The 18,976-nt window shown below is 53.6% G+C and overlaps 9 protein-coding genes across 9 annotated transcripts; 5 read left to right on the top strand and 4 right to left on the bottom strand.

Annotated features, from left to right (window-relative positions):
- Positions 1-1,375: 1,375 nt before the first annotated feature.
- Positions 1,376-1,920, bottom strand: CLUP02_10740 (ribosomal protein L7Ae/L30e/S12e/Gadd45 family protein; the record flags this gene model as incomplete). Its single annotated transcript, XM_049289713.1, has 3 exons — positions 1,376-1,474; positions 1,507-1,816; positions 1,874-1,920. 3 exons carry the CDS (start codon positions 1,918-1,920, stop codon positions 1,376-1,378), a joined length of 456 nt encoding a protein of 151 aa, XP_049146858.1.
- Positions 1,921-2,317: 397 nt separating this feature from the next.
- CLUP02_10739 (ribosomal protein L10.e) lies at positions 2,318-3,293 on the top strand (the record flags this gene model as incomplete). Its single annotated transcript, XM_049289712.1, has 3 exons — positions 2,318-2,362; positions 2,613-2,997; positions 3,058-3,293. The coding sequence occupies 3 exons, from the start codon at positions 2,318-2,320 to the stop codon at positions 3,291-3,293; spliced, it is 666 nt and encodes a 221-aa protein (XP_049146857.1).
- Positions 3,294-3,550: 257 nt separating this feature from the next.
- Positions 3,551-4,231, bottom strand: CLUP02_10738 (uncharacterized protein; the record flags this gene model as incomplete). The annotated part of the gene is made up of 4 exons (XM_049289711.1): positions 3,551-3,626; positions 3,689-3,773; positions 3,962-4,022; positions 4,082-4,231. 4 exons carry the CDS (start codon positions 4,229-4,231, stop codon positions 3,551-3,553), a joined length of 372 nt encoding a protein of 123 aa, XP_049146856.1.
- Positions 4,232-4,263: 32 nt separating this feature from the next.
- Positions 4,264-5,154, top strand: CLUP02_10737 (uncharacterized protein; the record flags this gene model as incomplete). Its single annotated transcript, XM_049289710.1, has 3 exons — positions 4,264-4,491; positions 4,582-4,724; positions 4,893-5,154. 3 exons carry the CDS (start codon positions 4,264-4,266, stop codon positions 5,152-5,154), a joined length of 633 nt encoding a protein of 210 aa, XP_049146855.1.
- A 148-nt stretch (positions 5,155-5,302) lies between these two features.
- Positions 5,303-6,287, top strand: CLUP02_10736 (uncharacterized protein; the record flags this gene model as incomplete). Its single annotated transcript, XM_049289709.1, has 6 exons — positions 5,303-5,372; positions 5,431-5,472; positions 5,527-5,569; positions 5,644-5,900; positions 5,988-6,076; positions 6,165-6,287. The coding sequence occupies 6 exons, from the start codon at positions 5,303-5,305 to the stop codon at positions 6,285-6,287; spliced, it is 624 nt and encodes a 207-aa protein (XP_049146854.1).
- Positions 6,288-6,613: 326 nt separating this feature from the next.
- Positions 6,614-8,341, top strand: CLUP02_10735 (uncharacterized protein; the record flags this gene model as incomplete). Its single annotated transcript, XM_049289708.1, has 1 exon — positions 6,614-8,341. One exon carries the CDS (start codon positions 6,614-6,616, stop codon positions 8,339-8,341), a length of 1,728 nt encoding a protein of 575 aa, XP_049146853.1.
- A 1,143-nt stretch (positions 8,342-9,484) lies between these two features.
- Positions 9,485-10,321, bottom strand: CLUP02_10734 (uncharacterized protein; the record flags this gene model as incomplete). The annotated part of the gene is made up of 4 exons (XM_049289707.1): positions 9,485-9,500; positions 9,580-9,774; positions 9,893-10,174; positions 10,236-10,321. 4 exons carry the CDS (start codon positions 10,319-10,321, stop codon positions 9,485-9,487), a joined length of 579 nt encoding a protein of 192 aa, XP_049146852.1.
- A 1,278-nt stretch (positions 10,322-11,599) lies between these two features.
- On the top strand, positions 11,600-14,503 carry CLUP02_10733 (uncharacterized protein; the record flags this gene model as incomplete). Its single annotated transcript, XM_049289706.1, has 1 exon — positions 11,600-14,503. The coding sequence occupies one exon, from the start codon at positions 11,600-11,602 to the stop codon at positions 14,501-14,503; it is 2,904 nt and encodes a 967-aa protein (XP_049146851.1).
- Positions 14,504-15,241: 738 nt separating this feature from the next.
- On the bottom strand, positions 15,242-18,792 carry CLUP02_10732 (ribosomal protein L19; the record flags this gene model as incomplete). Its single annotated transcript, XM_049289705.1, has 5 exons — positions 15,242-15,269; positions 15,325-15,943; positions 15,997-16,653; positions 16,706-18,650; positions 18,739-18,792. 5 exons carry the CDS (start codon positions 18,790-18,792, stop codon positions 15,242-15,244), a joined length of 3,303 nt encoding a protein of 1,100 aa, XP_049146850.1.
- Positions 18,793-18,976: the final 184 nt, after the last annotated feature.

Here is an 18,976-nt window from a genome sequence, read left to right as displayed (position 1 = left end):
ACACTCGTTAGGATGCGTCCGAGGTAACTCTCGTTTCAGTCCCGTCTCTTGGTCACCCGGTGCTCGAAGCTTGAGTAGATGGCGGGCGATGACGGCAGTGCCAGGCAGTGGCCAGCGCTGCGAATGTGGTGCTGCAGACGCCGTCTCGTCTTTGGTTGAGATGGGATGAATGATAACCTTCTTTGCTGTCTGGTTTCTTTCCGAGTTCTTGGGTCACTCGGGGAGCTGGCTTCTAGACGACCGGTATGAAATGGAGGAATACTAAACACGTTTATAGACCGATTCCAGTGATACCAGCCCATCGCGTTTTCAATAACAATAACACGTAGACCGCAAGAACCATCATGAACGAATAGGATCACAATGCTTTCTGGCTTTCGACTGAAACACCCTCGTTCGCTGTCCAGACAGCCAGGCATTGCCCTTGGTGAGTAGCTCTTGGTCACGTTCGCTTCACTTTAGCCTGTACTCCTGTCGTCTGCTGGTCGACTGTCAGGAGCACTGGTAGTCAGGTACCTGTCAGTAGTAGACAGCCACCAAGCTGTCTTAGCAAGCAAAGCACATGCAACGGGTAAGGGTCTCACGCAACCTGCACCCCTATTCTCCCCGTGGTGAGCAGCTGGAAGGCGGAGCCCGTCGATGTTAGTGGGCTCGGCCCGTCTCTGTACCCAGGGATCCCATCGAGTCATTGGACGGCACTCTGCACGAGACCGGCCAGAACTGACCGTGGTGGGAACCGTGAAATTATTCTCATGTTGCCATCAATGCAAAACTTCTGACGGCCTTCCAGATTCAGGTTCAAGGCCCAGAAGCCCTGTCAGATCTCTAGCTAATTTCCTGACCATGAGCCGGTAAAATGGTCAGCATTGGGCTCGACAGACTCGACAACCAGATGCTGATTACCTTCCGAGCACAGGGATGGCGGGGTGGGTAGCCAACTTTATGATAAAAAAGTCCCTTGTGCCGAGGCCGGGTTGAAGTGTGATGTCGGAATAAACATTCACCTGCCAGCAATTAGGGATTATTCAGTGTGTCAGTCATAGTCAGTTGCTGTCTCGCCTTTGGCTGCCATCTTGATTTTGGGGCTGGCATGTAACAATGCACCTCGTCTTGTCAGATTCCAGCATGGCAAGGAGGTTCGTTGAGTTGTCACGCAATCCAGAAACACCGAATGACATCGTAAAGTGGCTGAGTAACAGGCGAGTCCTTTTTGATTCAAAGTGCCTATGATCTTTCATAAAGTCATGTCCTTGACAATCCCGAGGTATCATAGCGGCATATCCCAAGCCGCGATCCCGAATTGCGGGATGCATTTTTTCTTTTCCTTCGACCATATTCCCCAACGCCGTTACCAGCCAGACCGGACTCAATCCACTTAAGCGACCTGGTCGCTGAGGATGTCGGAGTCACCGGCATCGATGATGGCCAAGGTACCACAGCGGAAGAGCTTTCCGACGGCAGTTCCCATCTCGATCTGAAGAGGGGTAGCAAGTTAGCTTTATTCACCCTCCAAAGCCTGAGAGACTTCTTCGCTGGGTTGACCAAGAGACTGGAGGTCTTCGAGATCGGTAGCAAGAGAAGGTCGGGAGCGAAGCAGTGCCAGCTCCCTTCTGTGCGAGAACAACTTACGTTGGTGCCACCGAAGTGGTGAACGGGGACCTTGCTCAACATGGCGTAGTACTCGAGCTCAGACTTGCGGAGAGGAGGAGTGTTGCCAGCAATGAGGACGAGCTTGGCCTTGCCGGTGCGGAGGGTCTTGAGGGTCTCCTTGTATCCCAGCACGATGCGACCAGACTTGACAACAAGAGCAAGCTTGCTACGGGAGGGTTAGACCATGACCAGAGCAAGACGTTTTGGATGCAAGTCAGCATACCTGTTGATGGAGTTCTGGTCCTTCTTCGCCTTCTTAACGGGAGCCATTGCGAATGATTTGTCGGGTGAATTGGCTGGGTGGTTAGGTCTGGTGGTCGCTGGGCGTTGAGGCTTGTTGTCGTTCTCAAAGGGAAAAAAAGATCGCGGAGTTTTGGAGTTTATTTTTTCGATTTGTAAGCCCCACACGCCGGGGAGTCACTTCGGCAAGGCGCATCCAATCAACACTGCGCATTCACCGCGCTCTTAACCCTAAAGTGGATCCCAGCATGGCCACCTGCTCATTCCGCTTTGCTGAGAAATCAATCGTATTGTCCTTGTCTGATCGCAATCGCCGCAACCTATTCAAAAGTGAGTGACGCCCAGGTTCTGGAGACTAATTCCAACCCACCAACTAACCAACACATAGCAGTAACGAGTGATTCCGTGAGATCTCAATACCGTCAAAATGGCCCGTCGTCCCGCTCGTTGCTACCGGTACTGCAAGAACAAGGTGAGCGACTCCTGTCAAATCCTGGACTCCCGCGAATTCCGAAATCCCACGAAATCCCGCGCATCGAAAGAGGAGGATCGAAGTACTGCTTGGGAAGAGGCGACACATTGACGGAGAAGTCGGCAACAACTTTTCTCTGATTTTCGACGATCGGAATGACGCACTTGATGAAGTGGGATGGAGGGGATTCTCGCAGGCTTGGGAGCAACATACAGACATCGGTCGTCATACTAACTGATCATTTCTTCAGCCGTACCCCAAGTCGCGCTTCAACCGCGGTGTCCCCGACCCCAAGATTCGCATCTTCGATCTTGGCCGCAAGAAGGCGACTGTCGATGACTTCCCTCTCTGCATCCACATGGTCTCCAACGAGTACGAGCAGCTGAGTTCCGAGGCTCTCGAGGCCGCTCGCATTTGCGCCAACAAGTACTTCGTCAAGACCGCCGGAAAGGAGTCCTTCCACCTTCGCGTCCGCGCCCACCCCTTCCACGTCGTCCGTATCAACAAGATGTTGTCTTGCGCCGGTGCCGATAGACTTCAGACTGGTATGCGTGGTGCCTGGGGTAAGCCCAACGGCACAGTCGCCCGTGTCAACATTGGCCAGATCATCATGTCCATCCGTACTCGTGACTCCAGTACGTTATACCTCCCTATAGAAACCAACGAAAAAACGATGTCACTAACACACCAAACAGACAAGGCTGTTGCCCTCGAGGCCCTCCGCCGCTCCCAGTACAAGTTCCCTGGTCGCCAGAAAATCATTATCTCCAAGAACTGGGGCTTCACCCCTCTTCGCCGCGAGGAGTACCTCGAGAAGAAGGCTGCTGGCCGCGTCAAGGTCGATGGTGCCTACGTTCAGTTCCTTGCCAACCACGGCTCCCTCGAGCAGAACATGAAGCGCTTCCCCGATGCTTTCGCCTCCGAGGCTTAAGTTAGTGGTTTCGGCTTTCTTCTGTGATTTGGGTTTCTACGGGCTGGCGTCTAAAGTGGTTGCATGTCAACATGATGAGAGTCATGCCGCGGCAGACTCTAGATAGGAATTCAATCATTGACACTTGACAACATCATGCCTCTATGCTACATGACGAATGGGAACGGGATTATCAACTGCGTACTAGCTTCATGAGTTGGGCTTTAGAAGACGCTTGATGATCGAGCCTAGCGGGAAATAAAAACAGATACCATCCATCATTTTGAGACCTGCAGATGAGCCAAGATACGTGAGGCTGAACCAAGGATGATGTCAACCTGAAATGGTAAGTTTCTAAAGTGACATGCTGTGCCAGACTCTTTAGAGCCCGTGGATCACCCGCAGCAGAGTGTGACACCACGAGGGCGGCGGGCACGGCCTCAGCTGGGTCACGCGGACGAACCCCTCCAACCATCATCTGCTCAGCTTCGCCTGGGATGTCTTAACATTGACAGGAGTCACTGAGAGGGAACCACCATCTAATTTCACGGAACAAAAAATTAGTGGCGAGGTTTGATGCTGCATGGGATGGAGCCTTTGTGAGGCAAATAGTACGTAATTCATGCTGAGAAATGCACAGAAGAAACGAGAGGAAGGGAAAAAAATCTTGTCCCTTTTCTCTCGGGGACCCGGAAAGTGACCGTGATATCGTAAGCACAACGGCTGAATCAGACACCGTGAGCTGAGAGTCTACGGACACAGGTCCTGAATACATCGTATGGACAAAGTACGCAAGAATAGCATCTTACTTGCGTAACTGCGGTCATGTATCGTAGTATTGGGAGCCAGTGCAGGAACAGCCCGCCAAACCGCCTGAACAGCAGCGCCCTGTCAGAGGTGCAGCAGCAGGTGTAAGCGCAGGGCGAGGGGATGGGTGCGCGCCAGTCAAAGGCCGACATCAGATCTGGGGGCGAAAGGCTGGTTGGTGGGAATGAGATTGGGGTGCAGACACCGACCAACGGAGAACCTGGAACAAGCAGGCGGTCGAGCCGACGGACTCAACTCTCTCAGTAGTAGGACTCAGGAGAGGGACGGTGTGGTGGTGCAGCGTGGGCGGCGATCAGGTCCCACCGAGATCCCAGGTGACCTAAATGACGTTATCGGGATTTCGGATGGTGCTCGGTGTAAGACTTCCTTGGAGAGACGTTGGGAAAGGGAGGTAGGTACCGGTCCGCGAAGTTTGAAATGTCTTCCTAGGCTCTAGACTCTCCCGGGTTATTTGGTTGAGGGGACTGAAAAGTACCTTTAGGACCTTCTGACTCCTGAGGGGTCACGACTCGTGAGAGGTTCGAGAAATCTCCCCAAGCTTGCTCCGAAAGTCGGCATGAAGGTCGCCAACTATCCGAGAATGAGCGAAAAGAGTCAGTTTTCAGAGCATCCAGAGTGGAATGGGTGACACATTGGACAAAATTTCTCTCCTTTCCCTTGCCATTTCCGATGCTGAATGGGGCCCTAGCATATCAAAGTAGACTCGGAGCTGGGAGGGGCATTGATCTCGGTGATAAGCTGTTGGGCGGTTGTCTTCCATTTCGATGGGATTTCCTAGACTTCTGCGACTAGCAAAGAAGGCATCATGGCAAGCATGGATCTGCTTGTTGGTCGGGAACAGATAGCCACCAAACGTGACACCAACCCCTCGGTGGCTTTACGTACGAGACAGATGCTATTCTACAGGAAGAACTGGCCAAGGAGAGAATGCTCCATAATTCGTAGTCTCCAGTTTGAAAGGTGTTTTTGGGATGATGTTGGCTCCAACTGCTGGGCGTATCTGCAACCGTCGTGCGAAGCTGGCGGTATGATTTCGACATGCTCCGAGAAATGACACCAACATAACCTGACCTCTCTCTCTATCCCGGCGTGCCCGTATCCGCTCTAGAGGCGCTCTAACTTGCGTTTACCAGGGAAGAAAACAAAACAGAGTTCATAGCCCCCCTCCATTCGAGTGTTGCCGCCATGTCTCATCAATCATCATGTCCGCCGCTCAGGGCGCATCTGAACTATTGCATACGGGAAAGGTGTGGCAGACCCTCCACGTAGCCAGTAGACGGCGAGCCAGCCAGTCTCTAAGAGGGCCCTAACGCCATCAGCACCTCATCAGTCAAATCAGCCCAGCTCTCAAGTCTGTCCATGTATGAGGTGGGTGAGTCGGCTGTCACTTTTTGTGCGCTCAGGCATTCTGACACTCTGGGGGAAGCATGGTGGATGGACGTCGTGGTGATCTCTGACCTTCCCTTCAAGTAAACCACCTCAAATCAGGACGGAGGACAAAAAACCAGTAGTCCAAAGCTTGTACCTATTCCCCTCCTCAAAGCTTGCTGGGCGGTTGGAACCTGGGACTTGGATACCTCTCCAATCCCCACCTTGCGTTTATTTCTTCTTCCTCTTCTCCTATCTGCTCAACCGACAACCGGAATGTCCCAGAGTCATGGATCAAAGTCAAAGGTTCCATGGAGTTGATGTGGTGGTTTTGTCCTTGGATCCCTTGCCCGCCGCACGCGAGCACATCATCCACCCCCATTTCACTCCGACCCTGCGCCATTCACCCGCCTGGCCCCCTTCCAGACTCCAGTAGGTAGCCGTAGTGTACAATTGTGGCTCCTCCAATCTGCCTTTACCTTGGGCTCTCTGTATGTCTCTGTGTCTCCCCGGCTTGAGATTGTAGTCTGAGAATACCGCGCCTGTCCCACTGTCCCGCCGAGTACGCCCACTTCTTCGGGGTTACTCGTAACGGCGCGCGGTGTAAGGTACATGACCGAAATGGTAGGTATTGTGTACTGAGGTACTTGGCCCGCACCCGCCCTTTTTAGTCGGTGACGCCTTAATCAGTGACAGACCCATTCACCGTCATCCTGTGTGGTCCAGCAGGAGAGATCCACCCCTCACACCCCCCTTATCCTCTTCTTATCATCCATCCCGCTTTCTTCCTTCCTTCCTGTCCGCTGTTGGTTCCAGTAGACTGCTGCCACATATATGCTGTGTGTGGCCTGTATCCGACCACTTCTTGACCTCTTTCCTATTATGAATGCCTGATCGACCTCGACCTCGAAGTCCTTCTCTTCACCGACTTTGGGACGTTGTCAAACGACAAACATACAACACTTGAACTAAACACGCTATTAATACGGGGCGCCGTTATTGAGGCGTCACTGCGACACCGCGACTGGGGGGGCTTATCGTGATTGTTCGCCCATCCTTTATCGGACGAACACAACTCAACTACTTACATACCATTTCGGCTTGTGTTTGTGCCAGATCGACGACTTGGTAACATCACAAACACCATGGCTTTCCATCAACCTACCCGGCGGCCTTCGCAGCAGCGTGCTGCCCGCCCTGTGCAAGAGGAGGATCGCGACATTCCTCAACTCCACGTTCAAGACCCTGCTACTACCGATGCCTCCCACTCGTGGGTACTCTTCGAACCGGCCGATGACACGACGACAGCTTCTTCCTACCTCAGCGAAGAGGAAGAGTCACTTCCCACACCGGGTCGATCAAGACTCAGTGACATAGGTAGCCTCAACACGTTCCTACACTCGGCCCGTGACACAGAGTCCCGCCAGTCGGGTGTCCTCTCAAGTGCCATCGATGAAGAATCAGTCGAGGACGATGCTGAGCTCGACAGCCTCGACAGCCATCTCCCCGAATTCAGGACGATCCCAAGCCTTTACACACATTCTGCTGGTGCTGCTGGGGCGCAAAGTGTCCCCGTACTCCCCACACATGATGGCCTAGGCTCGTTCAGGCTAGACAACCCCGAGGTCCAGGAGCAGCTCTATGCATTTGAGAGATTCAACCCCAGACATGTGCGAAGGCGCCGCGAGAGTCTTGAGCTAGCCCAGCTTGAGATGGAAATAGAGGAGGAGCAAGAGACACACAAGATGCAGAGAATCGAAGCTTGGCGACTGGAGCAGAGTCGCATCTTATTAGAGGAAATTAGTAGGGAGACTAGACGGCGGCGGCAGTCAATGGTCTCAGTCAGGCCAACGGTGACGACAGAAGAGAAGAAGGCCGAGGATGTTGCAAGCTTGAGTGTCATCGGAAATGAAGACGATGCTGACAGCATGGACTGGCACTACGAGTCGACTGACACCCAGGACAATGAGCGGGGCCTGCTCGCCAGGATTACCCACAAGGTTCTCAACGACCTGGGCATCGACGAGAGGTTACTCTCAATCTTGCTCGGAGAACAACTGCCGTCAGACGATGACTTGTCAACAACTCCCAAGACAGGCGCAGATTTATCCAACACACCCACTCAACAGTCCAATGACTCATCTTGGCAGCTGCGGGCGTTGGATCGTGTCGCAAAAGAGCTTGGCCTGATGGTCAATCAGCTTTCGCCGCATAATCATCCTGGTGCCTTCTCAACTTACACTCGCATGCAGCAAATGCCTATTCCTTACGCAGGCCTGCCAGCTATACCAGAGTCGAGCGCTGATACGGCAATGGCTCCCGTAGCACGAGAAGCATCGACCAAGATGCCTGAATTCCAGCCAACAATGGTTCAACACGCGCGCCCCATCAATATCCCCGCTACCCGGCCCCAGTTGGATCCTCCCGTCACTTTGACTAGGGATGAGTCAACCCCATTGCCTGCTACCTTTACCCAAGAGGAATGGGAGCAAGACTTGGACGCCAACCTCGTCTTCAGGTACTTGCGATCCCGCTTCAGCTCGCGGTCGACGCCTTCATCTACTTTCACAACCGGTACTTCCCATCTTGCCACTTCAAGCACGCCAGATACAGCAGCTAAGGCCGCGCGGGTGCGCCAGCATCACCCGCTCGTCTCCCGGGCCCGACAGGTAGAGCGGAGGACTTTCAAGGCGACGACACCATCTAGCCCCGCCGCTATAAGACACGCCTCCAGCTGTGCGAGTCAAAGTACGCGACGATCGGCGAGACGGAGCAGCGTTTCATCACGGCACTATTGGGATATCGGAGGTTCTATCGGAACGGGATCAGTCATCGCTTCGGTGGGCCCGATGGGCAGCTGGGGCGAAGTCTGAGTAGACGAGATCATCAGCAACAGCCGGGCAGAATCATTCGTCTTATTTCTACTCTCTGCGGCCGGCGGCTACCGGCCATGAACGGGCGTCTGTCTACAATAGATGTATTACTATTTGGGTCAGCGGGAGTTTTTGAGAACTGTCGCTTGTTTGACGGATATTGGGCACAGCATTAGCATATCACATCATGACGAGTAAGGGACTTAGAGTTGCTGAGCATCTACAGATCATATAAACATTATTGAGTTTGCGTAATTGAAACGTCTGGGCTATCCATCTCAAGTTGTTTACTTGCGTGATATCACTGGAGATCAAAGGACTTCGTTTTTCTGATGATAGTCTCAGCGGATGATGCGTACACTGAGTTATGGACCTAGAATTGACGCTTGCATCAAAGAGTGAGAAAGACGTACCGGCAAAGGAACGAACCAGTCTTCCGGAACTCTGGCCGGTGGACCGGCTAGGCGGCGGCATATGTGGATCCTTGGCCCCGGGCGGGACGGGTCGAGTGACACAATCAAACTTGGCAGCCAAGCCGGAGTACCAACCTACATACGTGCCTACCAGCCTAGTCCACTGTCCGCGGCAGATGGAAGATGAAAGAGAGTCTGCGACAAACCATTCGCAATTCACAAAACTTGTCTCGACTCCGCGAAACGAAGGATCGACAATGGATTATATCACTCAAGGCTCGTCACATTCTCCACCTTTGACTAGTCAGCGATGCAGATGGGCGCCAGGCTGTGACTCCCATTTCCCAAAGCCATGTTCACAGTTTCCTTTCCTGGGGTACACCTCCCCATGCAATAGGGAGAAAAGGGCTTACACTCAGTTTGCAGCCAACGACGCATGGCGAGGCTTGACTCTTGAGATTTGCACAACCTTGACAAACGTCGACCTGAATCTTTTGGATAAGGCTGGTGGGCGATTTTCCCACATGCTGCTTTTGCCTGAAAGCCAGTCATTTGATCAGGGCGCCTCGCGTACAGGGCGGGATCGCCGTGCGGGACCCCGGACGGACGCCTCACAGGTTTGCGAATGGATAGCATCATTGAGCGTCAGCCTAGCGTGGTCTTGTGTGCTTGGTCTGTTCTGCCCATCAAGCGACTAACACCAGGATATGGAAATACAGGGTACTGCTGTCTATCCCACGGTCCGTCTGTGTCGTTCACGTCCATCACGTCCATACGTTCTGTCAGCCTTTATTGAGTGCGCAATCAACTAGGTACGCGGGAAACGCATGCTTCGCTGCCTTCTTTGCTGTGCTTTGCCGCCGTCCCCGGACTCTGATCTGTGCTGAAATGTTTGGGAAAAGGAAGGGTTTACGGATAGTGTATAGTCGATCCAACCGCGTCAAACCAACGATAATGGCTCGGATTCTGTCCTTCCATCTCTGGAATGGAACGGCCATCTTAATCGTTGCTTCTTTGACCCTGCCCCTCCACAATGGCATACCCCTTGCTCAATGCTCATCGTAGTCTCGCGCTTTTCTATAGTGGAGCACGTTGTTTGGAACTAAGAAGCAGGACTGGGGGCTGATCAGAAGGTCACGGGAAGAGAAACGACTCCTGGTTGATGGTATCAAAAACACTGTGAATGTTGGAGTCGCGACTCGAGAAGATACAAAGAAACCCGGTCATGCAGAGTTGCGGTGGGAAAGAGGCTGGCGTGGGAAAGTACCTCTTCCGTACTGTGGTATGGGAGGAACAGAAGAGGGGGGCCGAGTCGCTCGAAGTTGGCGTCGGGCCAATGGGATACTTCCGCTGGATGCCAATCGGGGCTCCGAGGACGCGGAGCTTGCAAGGATACGCGGGCGGGGCCTCACGCCGACCACTTTAACCCATGGCAGGCAAGCAAGACGAAGACGCGTTTCTGGCCGTCGACATCCAATCACTCCTGATCCTTGTATCTTTCTTTTTCTGCTGTCTCTTCCCCCTGCTTCTTGGTCTGCTGGCCTGCTCTCGCGCCTGCTGTGGGCATCCATCCCGTCGCCTCCCAGGCAAGTTCCCATGCTGCTATGGAGGCCTGCAACGGGCCTGGCCGGTTAAGATCTTGCGCGGCAGAAGCGCCCAAGCAGCACGGCAGCTTTTCAGGTTCGCTAAGGTAGCTTCAGACTGACACTGATGCCCACCACATCAGAGTGAGAGGCGTCCACTGGGCCTTTGTGTATTGTACGACATGGCGCGCAGCATGGGATATCCATATGCAAGCGAAATCCTACGACATCAGGCACACCAACCCACACACACACACACACACACCTAGAGCACTTAGTCACTTAGTGTTATGCCGCATCATAGCTTGAATTGCCGCCATCTAAATGCAATTCACACCACGGTTTATACGAATACCCAGAGCGTTTACCTTGTTCTAACAGATATCAAACGGCAGCCTTAGGACAGCAGCCGAGAAATCAAAGACCCCTGCAACCTTTTTCGAGTCATTCCTGCCAACTTGCATAAGCCCACTTGCTTCGCTAATACACTGTGACCTCGAGCAAACGGTATCTGTGAACCTGAGCGAAGCTTGCCCTGCTGCTTTAACTTATGTTTCTCTTCTCCACCTTTTCGCATGCCTCGTTCCTAATTACCCTTCTCCCTCGTTCCCGGTTACTTGTCGCGCATTTCCCTTCCAGTGCTGTTCCAGGTTCCCACTTCCTCCGCCTCGATTAGCCCATCCGCACATCAACCAACGCCAGGTCCCTCGGTCGTGCTTGTGCTGCCCAATCCAGTAACCGCCTCACTTTCTATCAACAACATCTCCCCCACCACTCAATCGTTCGCCAGTCTCGTCCGCCTGCTGCATTGCTCGATTCGTGCATTTCTTCACCAAGCCGGCGCATGCGGATATAAATAAGACGAAGCTTCTCGCGAAACCGACTTCCCCCTTCCCGATTTGTTATACATCTATTCCGTCGCGGGTGCGTGCTACGGCCTGAGGGTTTCCCCAGTTGGCTTGCGAGTGCCAGCTTCAATCCAGGACATAGCTCCTATTATTGGACAGAGGACAGAGGGCTAACTACCACAGCAGCTGCAATGTTCTAGGTCTCTCGGATTGCGACCCAGCTGGGCCCTGGTTTGGGCCGCGTAGGCATTTCCTTCGTCTCGTTTCAATCAACTTCCTCCATCACACCGACACCGACCTCCGATACCAATATCGTCGACCTCACATCCCAGCTCACCGGGACCCAAGCTCCCGCGCCATCCCATCGCCGTCCGAACATCCCCTCGACCTCCCTGATGAGCATTGCTGCCGCCGATGGCAACAACACCTTTTGATCCCCCTCTGCCGGGCTCTTCATTTTTCGATATCTACAACGACGGCGCTGCCCAGCGCAACCCTGTCCAACTTCCTGGAGGAGCATGCAATTATGTGGATTTAACACCTGGCGCCAATGGAGCAAAGTGCGGATGCCGTCGATTCTGGAGTCGCTTCGCCGCCGGGAAGGCGTATACAGATAGCCTGGGATCTGATAACTCCGTCTGGTGCATGTGTTCGCATCACGCCTGCTTCCACGATGACGGACGCGCCGCGAGCGAGGCTCCAGCACCCGCGCCTGTGCCTGCGATTCCGCCCACGCCCACCACCCACATTCCTCGCCAGGAGAATGAGAGACCAAGGATGTCCAGGGAGCCGCTTAGCCCGGTACAATTGCCAGATGTGTCGTTTCGTGTGCCCACCGGATACCCCCCGACAATGGACTTCATGAACCTGGATACTGCCATGGCTATATCTCCGAGCAAGCCCGAGGAACCAAGGCCCCGTCATGTGGACCATATTAGCCAACGCCCGGAGTCTACTTTACAGGATACGTTAAGCTGGGGCGACTTTATTCAGTCTCAGCCCGGAAATGGTTCTACTTCGTTACCGCCAATACCAGTCCAATGCCTAATGCAGTCTCAGCCCAGCTCGACAACATCTTCCAGCCAGGCTCGCTATCTTCGTCCGTTCTCTGGGAAAGGTCTCCAAACACTTAGTGGTGTTGCTACTTCTAACATGCAATCTCTACGGAAGGACAGACTCCAGGATATCGTCACTTCTGTCCCACAGGACCAATTTACCAAGGACGACGCCAGCGCTATGATTGTCCACAGTGATCATGGTGCAGACACTCCGAGGGCTCTGTCTCCCTGCGTCCGAAAGGAGGATGCTGTTTTTGCCGGGCCTTCTCGCGATACATTTCGCCATCTATCGGATACAGTTCAAGGTCACGAACACCGTCTCGAGAGACTCGAGAATGTTTCATTCTCCGCTGCCGGGCACGATGAGTGTCATGAGAAGCATGACGCCACGGATCTCAGAGTGACCGACCTTGAGGTTCGCTTCGAGGAAGTGGAAAAGCTCATTAATGATAACGGCAGTGTTGTAGGTCGCCTCGCCGACCGACAGACGTTTGACGAATCTACCAACAGCGTTGTTTCAGTCGCTACAAGTACGACTACCGCACGAGCTGGCCATTCTGGCGAAATCTTCAGCCAGATCCAGACGCTGCAGTCTCAGATCCTCCAACTTCAGTCGCAGCTTCCCACACTTACTCGGCCATGGGAGATTGAAGTTGTGTATCTGCCTTTCCCATTGAGGAGGGTCTGGGTGGAGCTCCAGGATTTCAAATCCGATGGCAATTCGAGCTTAGATGAATGGACTCAGATGCCCAACACCATGAGCTCTCACACACTCAGAGCACAGTCACCCTTCTGCGCAGAATGGGCTGATCCTGGACATGACTACGCGTGGTTGATGGCAAAGGCCTGTAGTCCTACCAGCATCATCAACAGCAGACTCAAGAGCCGCGGTCTAGTGCGAACTATATCTGTCAGAGGGTCAGACGCACGAAGTGTCCAGGCAGCGATCCATACTGCGTTCGGCACCGCCTTCACCGAACTTTCTGGCGGTAATCGTTCAGCCTCACGTCGACGCAGCCTCGACAATAAGACAAGTCGCTTTTTGGGCCTGCAGCAACCATGGGTACCGCTCCGCAAGATCCACAAAGACTCCCGCCTCCGGTTTTTGACGCCGGCAGAGATGGTAACGCCTGCCCTCTGGGACGTGTCGTTTCTCAACTCGGTAATTATGCGATCATCTGAGCCGCGTCTGTTCATCACGCAGCCTGAGGCCTATCTCCAAGATCTACCATCGTATGAGAGCGGCTGGAGTTGGCAACGCCTCCGCGAAATGAGCCGTTTCTACCCCGATTCTCAGGCTACTCAGGAGGTCCCCGAAGCCGACGCGAAAGAGGACCACTGGACGTGGAATGACCATCTCGACGAGACTGTGAGCGCGCCAGCTTCTCTGAGTATGCGTCAAGCTGGTCAGCGAGTTTCGGCATCCCCTTCGCTGCATCATATTGCAATTCAGTCTTCGATGCGGTCATCTAGTCCCATGGCAGCCCGTGGGCAAACCCCTGTGAGAGACGGAAGGATTACGAAGCCACCGTACATTCGCACCGCCTCGCTTCCTCCCTCAGTCCCCGCCAACATGTCGCCGTCGCAGATCAAGCGCCGGGTATCATCATTTGGCCAGAGGGCAGCTGTTCCAGTCCGACCCAACCCTCCCAACATTTCGACTGCTTACAAGCGGCGCCGCACGACTCGTTCGCCGAGCCGCCCTCTTAACACCCCTCGATGGACAGTATCGCCAAGCCCGATGCCCGGTGTCATTCCCTCTGATGAGCGTCACCCGTCAACCCGTGGCATCACGCCCCATTATTATGCGACCCCGTACAGCAACGCACCGCTAGGCGAGACCCGTCCGCGGGGTACGGGCGTTGTGGTGGATGATTCTCCCGCCGACGATGACGAAAACCTCGATCCGGATTACGGAAGCACCAACCCTTACGACGACGACGACGACAGCGACTACAGCATCGAGATGGTAGCTCACGTGCCACCGGAGCGTGAGGGTGACTCATCGTTCTCGCGGCAGGTCCATCTGCCTGAGGATGAGCCTTGGCCCGGCATCGAGGACCAGGAACACATGTCCGACGGCGAGAATATTGACCCGCTCTTCTCGCCGACGATCGAGGACGACGTTCACTCGGAGGTGAGCAGCCAGCCATCCGAGTATCCTAGCACACAGCGTGGCTGGCAAGTGCCTGGCGCCGACGAAGGCGTAGGCTTTCGTATTCACGAAGACGCCGATCGGATGCAGCATGGCTGGAACTAGGCGTTATATCTGATGCTACCATGGTTCCATATACGTTGCTATTTGTTTTATTTTTGACGAAGATGACGCAGCGAGTTTGGGAGTTCAAGACTGTTTTTCCAAACAGTGTACGTATGTTGTTGTGTCTATTATTCGGCGTTTACTAGGCGACTTTTTATCTATGGCATGGCGTTCAGATGGCGCCAGGTTGCATGCTTCTTTCGTCCCCCTGGCATCTGACGATTTATGAAGGCTCGATATGTAGTGAAAGTCGGCGACGGAAAAGAGGCTCATCAGATTGGGTTGTCAGGTAGAAAAGACGGGAAAAGCGTCGTGCGTTGCCGTCAAGGACATGATTGATGCCATGCCTAGCGAGCTGGGATAGCTCGCAAATCTACACTTTTCTTGTTATTGTACAGCTAGAATAGCAATGACTCCAATACTACAATACAACTAAATCACATGATATCAGAATCGACTAGCCGGTCGAAGAAGCATGATGGCGATTTCCAATTGAGAGACAGCTGAGAGTGGGTTTAAAAGTGTTCAATGACTACTACTACGACTACTTGTATGTATGTATGCCTTGTAACCCATGCTCTCGTCGCTCTTGAGCCCAAAAGCCCCTTGGAAGGTATCCCTAGTAATATATGTATATAGTGTTGGAACCAAACGCCATGCCTGTTTCGTCAAGTCAATCAGTCAGTCAGTCCGTCCAGTCACCCCTTTTTGTTTGGTTCATATTCACTGTCTCAATCTCTACTGCGAGCATGCCGCCGCCACCTCTCTACCCAGTAACATCCTGTTCTTCTTCTATGTATATTGGGGAACTTTTTTTTTACTGCAGCAAGAGCGCTTCCGTGTTGAGCACGCCAAAGAGGTTCTCAATCTCCCTCTGCACGTACTCGAGCTCCTGCGCGACCTGGGCCGTGACCAAGGTGTACGCGTACAACAGAGCAAAGTCCTTCTCTTCCAACACCACACCATTCTTGGTACTTTGGTTGTTGTTGTTGCTACTGCTATTGTTGCTGCCGACATTGCCGTTTCCGTTGCCACTCTCCTCCTGTCGCTGCTCCCCGAAGTCATCCCCAACTATGGGAGAAGGAGGCTGGTGCTCCTTGCGGAACTGATAAATCTTGCCCAGCAGTCGGTCCTTGTTGCCCACCACTGACGGGATCGCGTCGGTGAGCGGGTACTCTAGCATCATGGAGCTTGCGAGCACCTGAAACACGTGGCAGATGCGGTCGCAAAGTTGCGCGCGCTCTGGTGCCGTGTACTCGAGCAGAGCTCGTTCGCCTGCGGACAACTGCCCCCGTCTGGAGGTCACGAGCCGCATGGCGTGGAATCCGTCGAGAATCTTGCTGGTAGACTGCATGATGCGGCCGTAGGCGGCATCAGGAAAAGGGCCACGAAGTTCGAACTCGCTCTTTGCGGAATTACGCAAGGCTTCAAGCTTGAAGGCTATTTTCTGTGTCAGCGGTATGCGTTATGGTGGAAGGGAGTAAGTCTCTTACCATAGCGTTGCAGTGCTTGCTCTTCTCCGGCTTTCATGTACGACCTCGTGTTGTCGCTTCGGAGTAGAATAGCCAACGGTCCTCTCTTCCAGATGAGGCCAAGCTGGAGATAGAGTACTGAAAGACCTTCCTTGAACTTCTTCCTGCCCGAGATGGGCCAGATTGCCCGGCAAACAAAGATACCCCATAGAATACCCAAAGACACCGCAACAAATCTGTGATAGACAATTTCAAACATCAAAGGGTTGGAACCTCCCTCATCGTCATCGTCATCATCCACCTTTTGTGACAACGAATAGGCGTAGAGAACAGTGACGTTCCAGGCGAGAAGCGTAATCCTACCGAAGGGGGCATTGTTCTTGACGAGCATCATGTAGAAACTGAAGAAGCTGACCATCCAGCCCAGGAACGCGAGGACGACCCCGTTTCCTTGGCTGATGGCCCACGCCGTCAAGGAAAAGGTAGCTCCGGCAATGGTGCCAATAAACCTTGCAGTGCCCGTGGTGTTGGCTGCTCCGACAGTCATAGACGCGACAATCATGAAAGATAGCAAGCCCCACTCGCCTCGCCAGTGCTGATACGTCGGTCTTGTTGCCGGAATGAAGGCACATGCTGCCCAAAGCATCGCTCCAAAGCCGACTTTGACACCAAATCGGACTGCCCAAATCATTAGCTGTGCCTAAGCACTCCTTGAGTACCAGTCACTTACTGTCATCGCGAGCCAAAACCCTCAGACCCTTGAGAAGCTGCTGCGAGAAAAATCTCATAATCATGCTCGCGTTGGGAGCGGCATCCCAGCTAAAAGTATCTCTGCGCTTGATCATCGTGTCGGGAATACCCCTGGGAAGAGCCGATTTCCTGATGGCACGAACAGGCTGCTCCGGAGGCTCCATAGGTTGATGCAGCAAACGCTCAGTATCCATGCTGCTAGGATCGGATTCCTTGGGTTGAGCGGGCGAGGAAAAGTACTTCCAAACCTTCAGCCAGTTCCAGCTGCGGGAGCCCATCTCACGATTATACTTGAGTTCTTCCAAGGCTGTCAAGTATGCATCAATATCCTCTGCTACGTGCTGCAAACTGAAACTGAAATGTCCGCAGGCGGCCGCGACTTCCTCGATGTCTGCTTGAATCTTTTCTGACCTCGCTCGGCCCAGCTCGATACTAGTGTAGAGCTCTTGCAGGGCGTGAGTTCTTGCGTTGCTGTACAGCGCCATGGCGTCCTTTAAACTATGCTTAAAATGAGGGTTGACTGTAATCTTGGAGTCTGCTCCCTTTGCAAAAGCTTGCTCTCTCAGGATCTCCGAAAGAGTGTATGCCAAAGACTTCATCGAGGGGCCCAGCAGCGCTATGAAGAGCTCAAAGATCTCTGACGGTGAGCGGAAAGTAGGCAGTGGCGCCGGAGGGCCGTCTGGGGTTGCCTCAGGGCTTGGGTGGCTATCCAGATCATCGTCGTACTCGTCATCTTCCTCGATTGATGCCAGTGTCGCGAACCGATCCCGAGCACCCTTGAGGTATTGGGACATGGCGCGAGACAGCGTTGGTGAGAACACCGTGCTTCCGGGAGAAAGCTGTCCGCCCATGGGATCCTGCGGCATCTCCTTGAGTAAGGCAAACTGCGTGTTCGCCGCACTCCTCAAACCTCCTATGGCTTGCGAGAGTGATTCCAACGACTTGACGAGATTCTTTTCCAGGTTATAGATTTTCTCCCGTCCAAGAACCCAGTGTTCCAATTTTGACTCCCTAAGATTCTTCGTCATTTTCCCGTACGTCGTTTTGTACAGTCTCGCAACCTGGCCAAAGTCTCCCGACATGATCTCGTTCTCAGAACCATTCAGGAAGCCACGAGTAATCATCGAGAGCATGTCCGCGAGTGATACCGCGGCCGAGTTCATCGAGGAACGCAAAAGGGCCCGTGCCGACACTCTCCAGACAAAGAAGTTGACCGTTGCCGTGATTGTAATGCCTATAGCCAACATCTTAAGTACTTGTACAATCTTAGCTTCGGAAAAGTGCCCTTCGTGGATTGCTTCCTCTCTAGTGACCACAGCGATGATGGCAATCGAAGAAAGGGTACATCCCACATTGACCAAGGGGTTGTTCAGCCTTTGCTTCACCCACCCGATGAATCCCATGCCGCCGCCGATGCAGAACGTCAAGATGAGAACGTGAGACAGCGGGATGAGGCCGAGCTGGCCTCCTACCACAACGGAAAAGGCCATGGCGAGGCAGGATATGATTTCGGCATACAGGACGGCTATGGTGGCAATGGCGACGGCCTCGACCATGGAACCCCACGTGCGACTGGCGTGGAAATAGACCGTCAAAGTCGCGACGACGTGCTTCCCATCAGGCTTCCCCAAGAAAGCCGAGATGGGCGAGAGGAACGTCGCCATACTGGCCAACAGGTATGCCAAGGTACACTTCAGCACGCCCTTGCCCGCCGAAGACATGAGCCAGTCCCAGAGGTGCAGGGCACTGGTCTTGATATTATGCTTGACCACATTGAGAGACTCGCCCGTCGACTCGGCGGCCAAGAGGGATCGGTATCCGTTCACTTCGGGCTGAGGAATCTCGATGCTCGATCCGCGGAGAGAGAATTGGCGGCGGCTGCGTTCGCCGGTGCCTGGGACGATGAAGGTGCCATTTCGGAGCTTCTAGAATCACACCGTGCGGTCAGCTACGATTTGCGCAACACCAGCCAACAAGCTTCACCGAAAAAGGACGATAGCCGATTCAACTCACGCTCCGTTTCGAGGGCCGCCTAGGTGGCCATTGGTTGCTGTTCGACGAGCTCATCACGGTTGGGTGTTGCGCATCACCCAAATGTCAGCCGTGTTGGAGCAGTCGGTCTGGTTGCGCTCAGCAAGGGAGCTCGCAGAAGCTTGTCTAATAGAGGTTCGTTTTCTAGGTTGCAGCAATAGGGATGAACTTGTGGTGCCCTCTGGATGTTTTGTTGTACGTAAGGAAAAAAAGGTAGGTT

The sequence above is a fragment of the Colletotrichum lupini genome, chromosome 5 (assembly GCF_023278565.1).
Source record: "Colletotrichum lupini chromosome 5, complete sequence".
NCBI classification, from domain to species: Eukaryota; Fungi; Ascomycota; class Sordariomycetes; order Glomerellales; family Glomerellaceae; genus Colletotrichum; species Colletotrichum lupini.
This window is presented reverse-complemented; position numbering and strand designations above follow the sequence as displayed.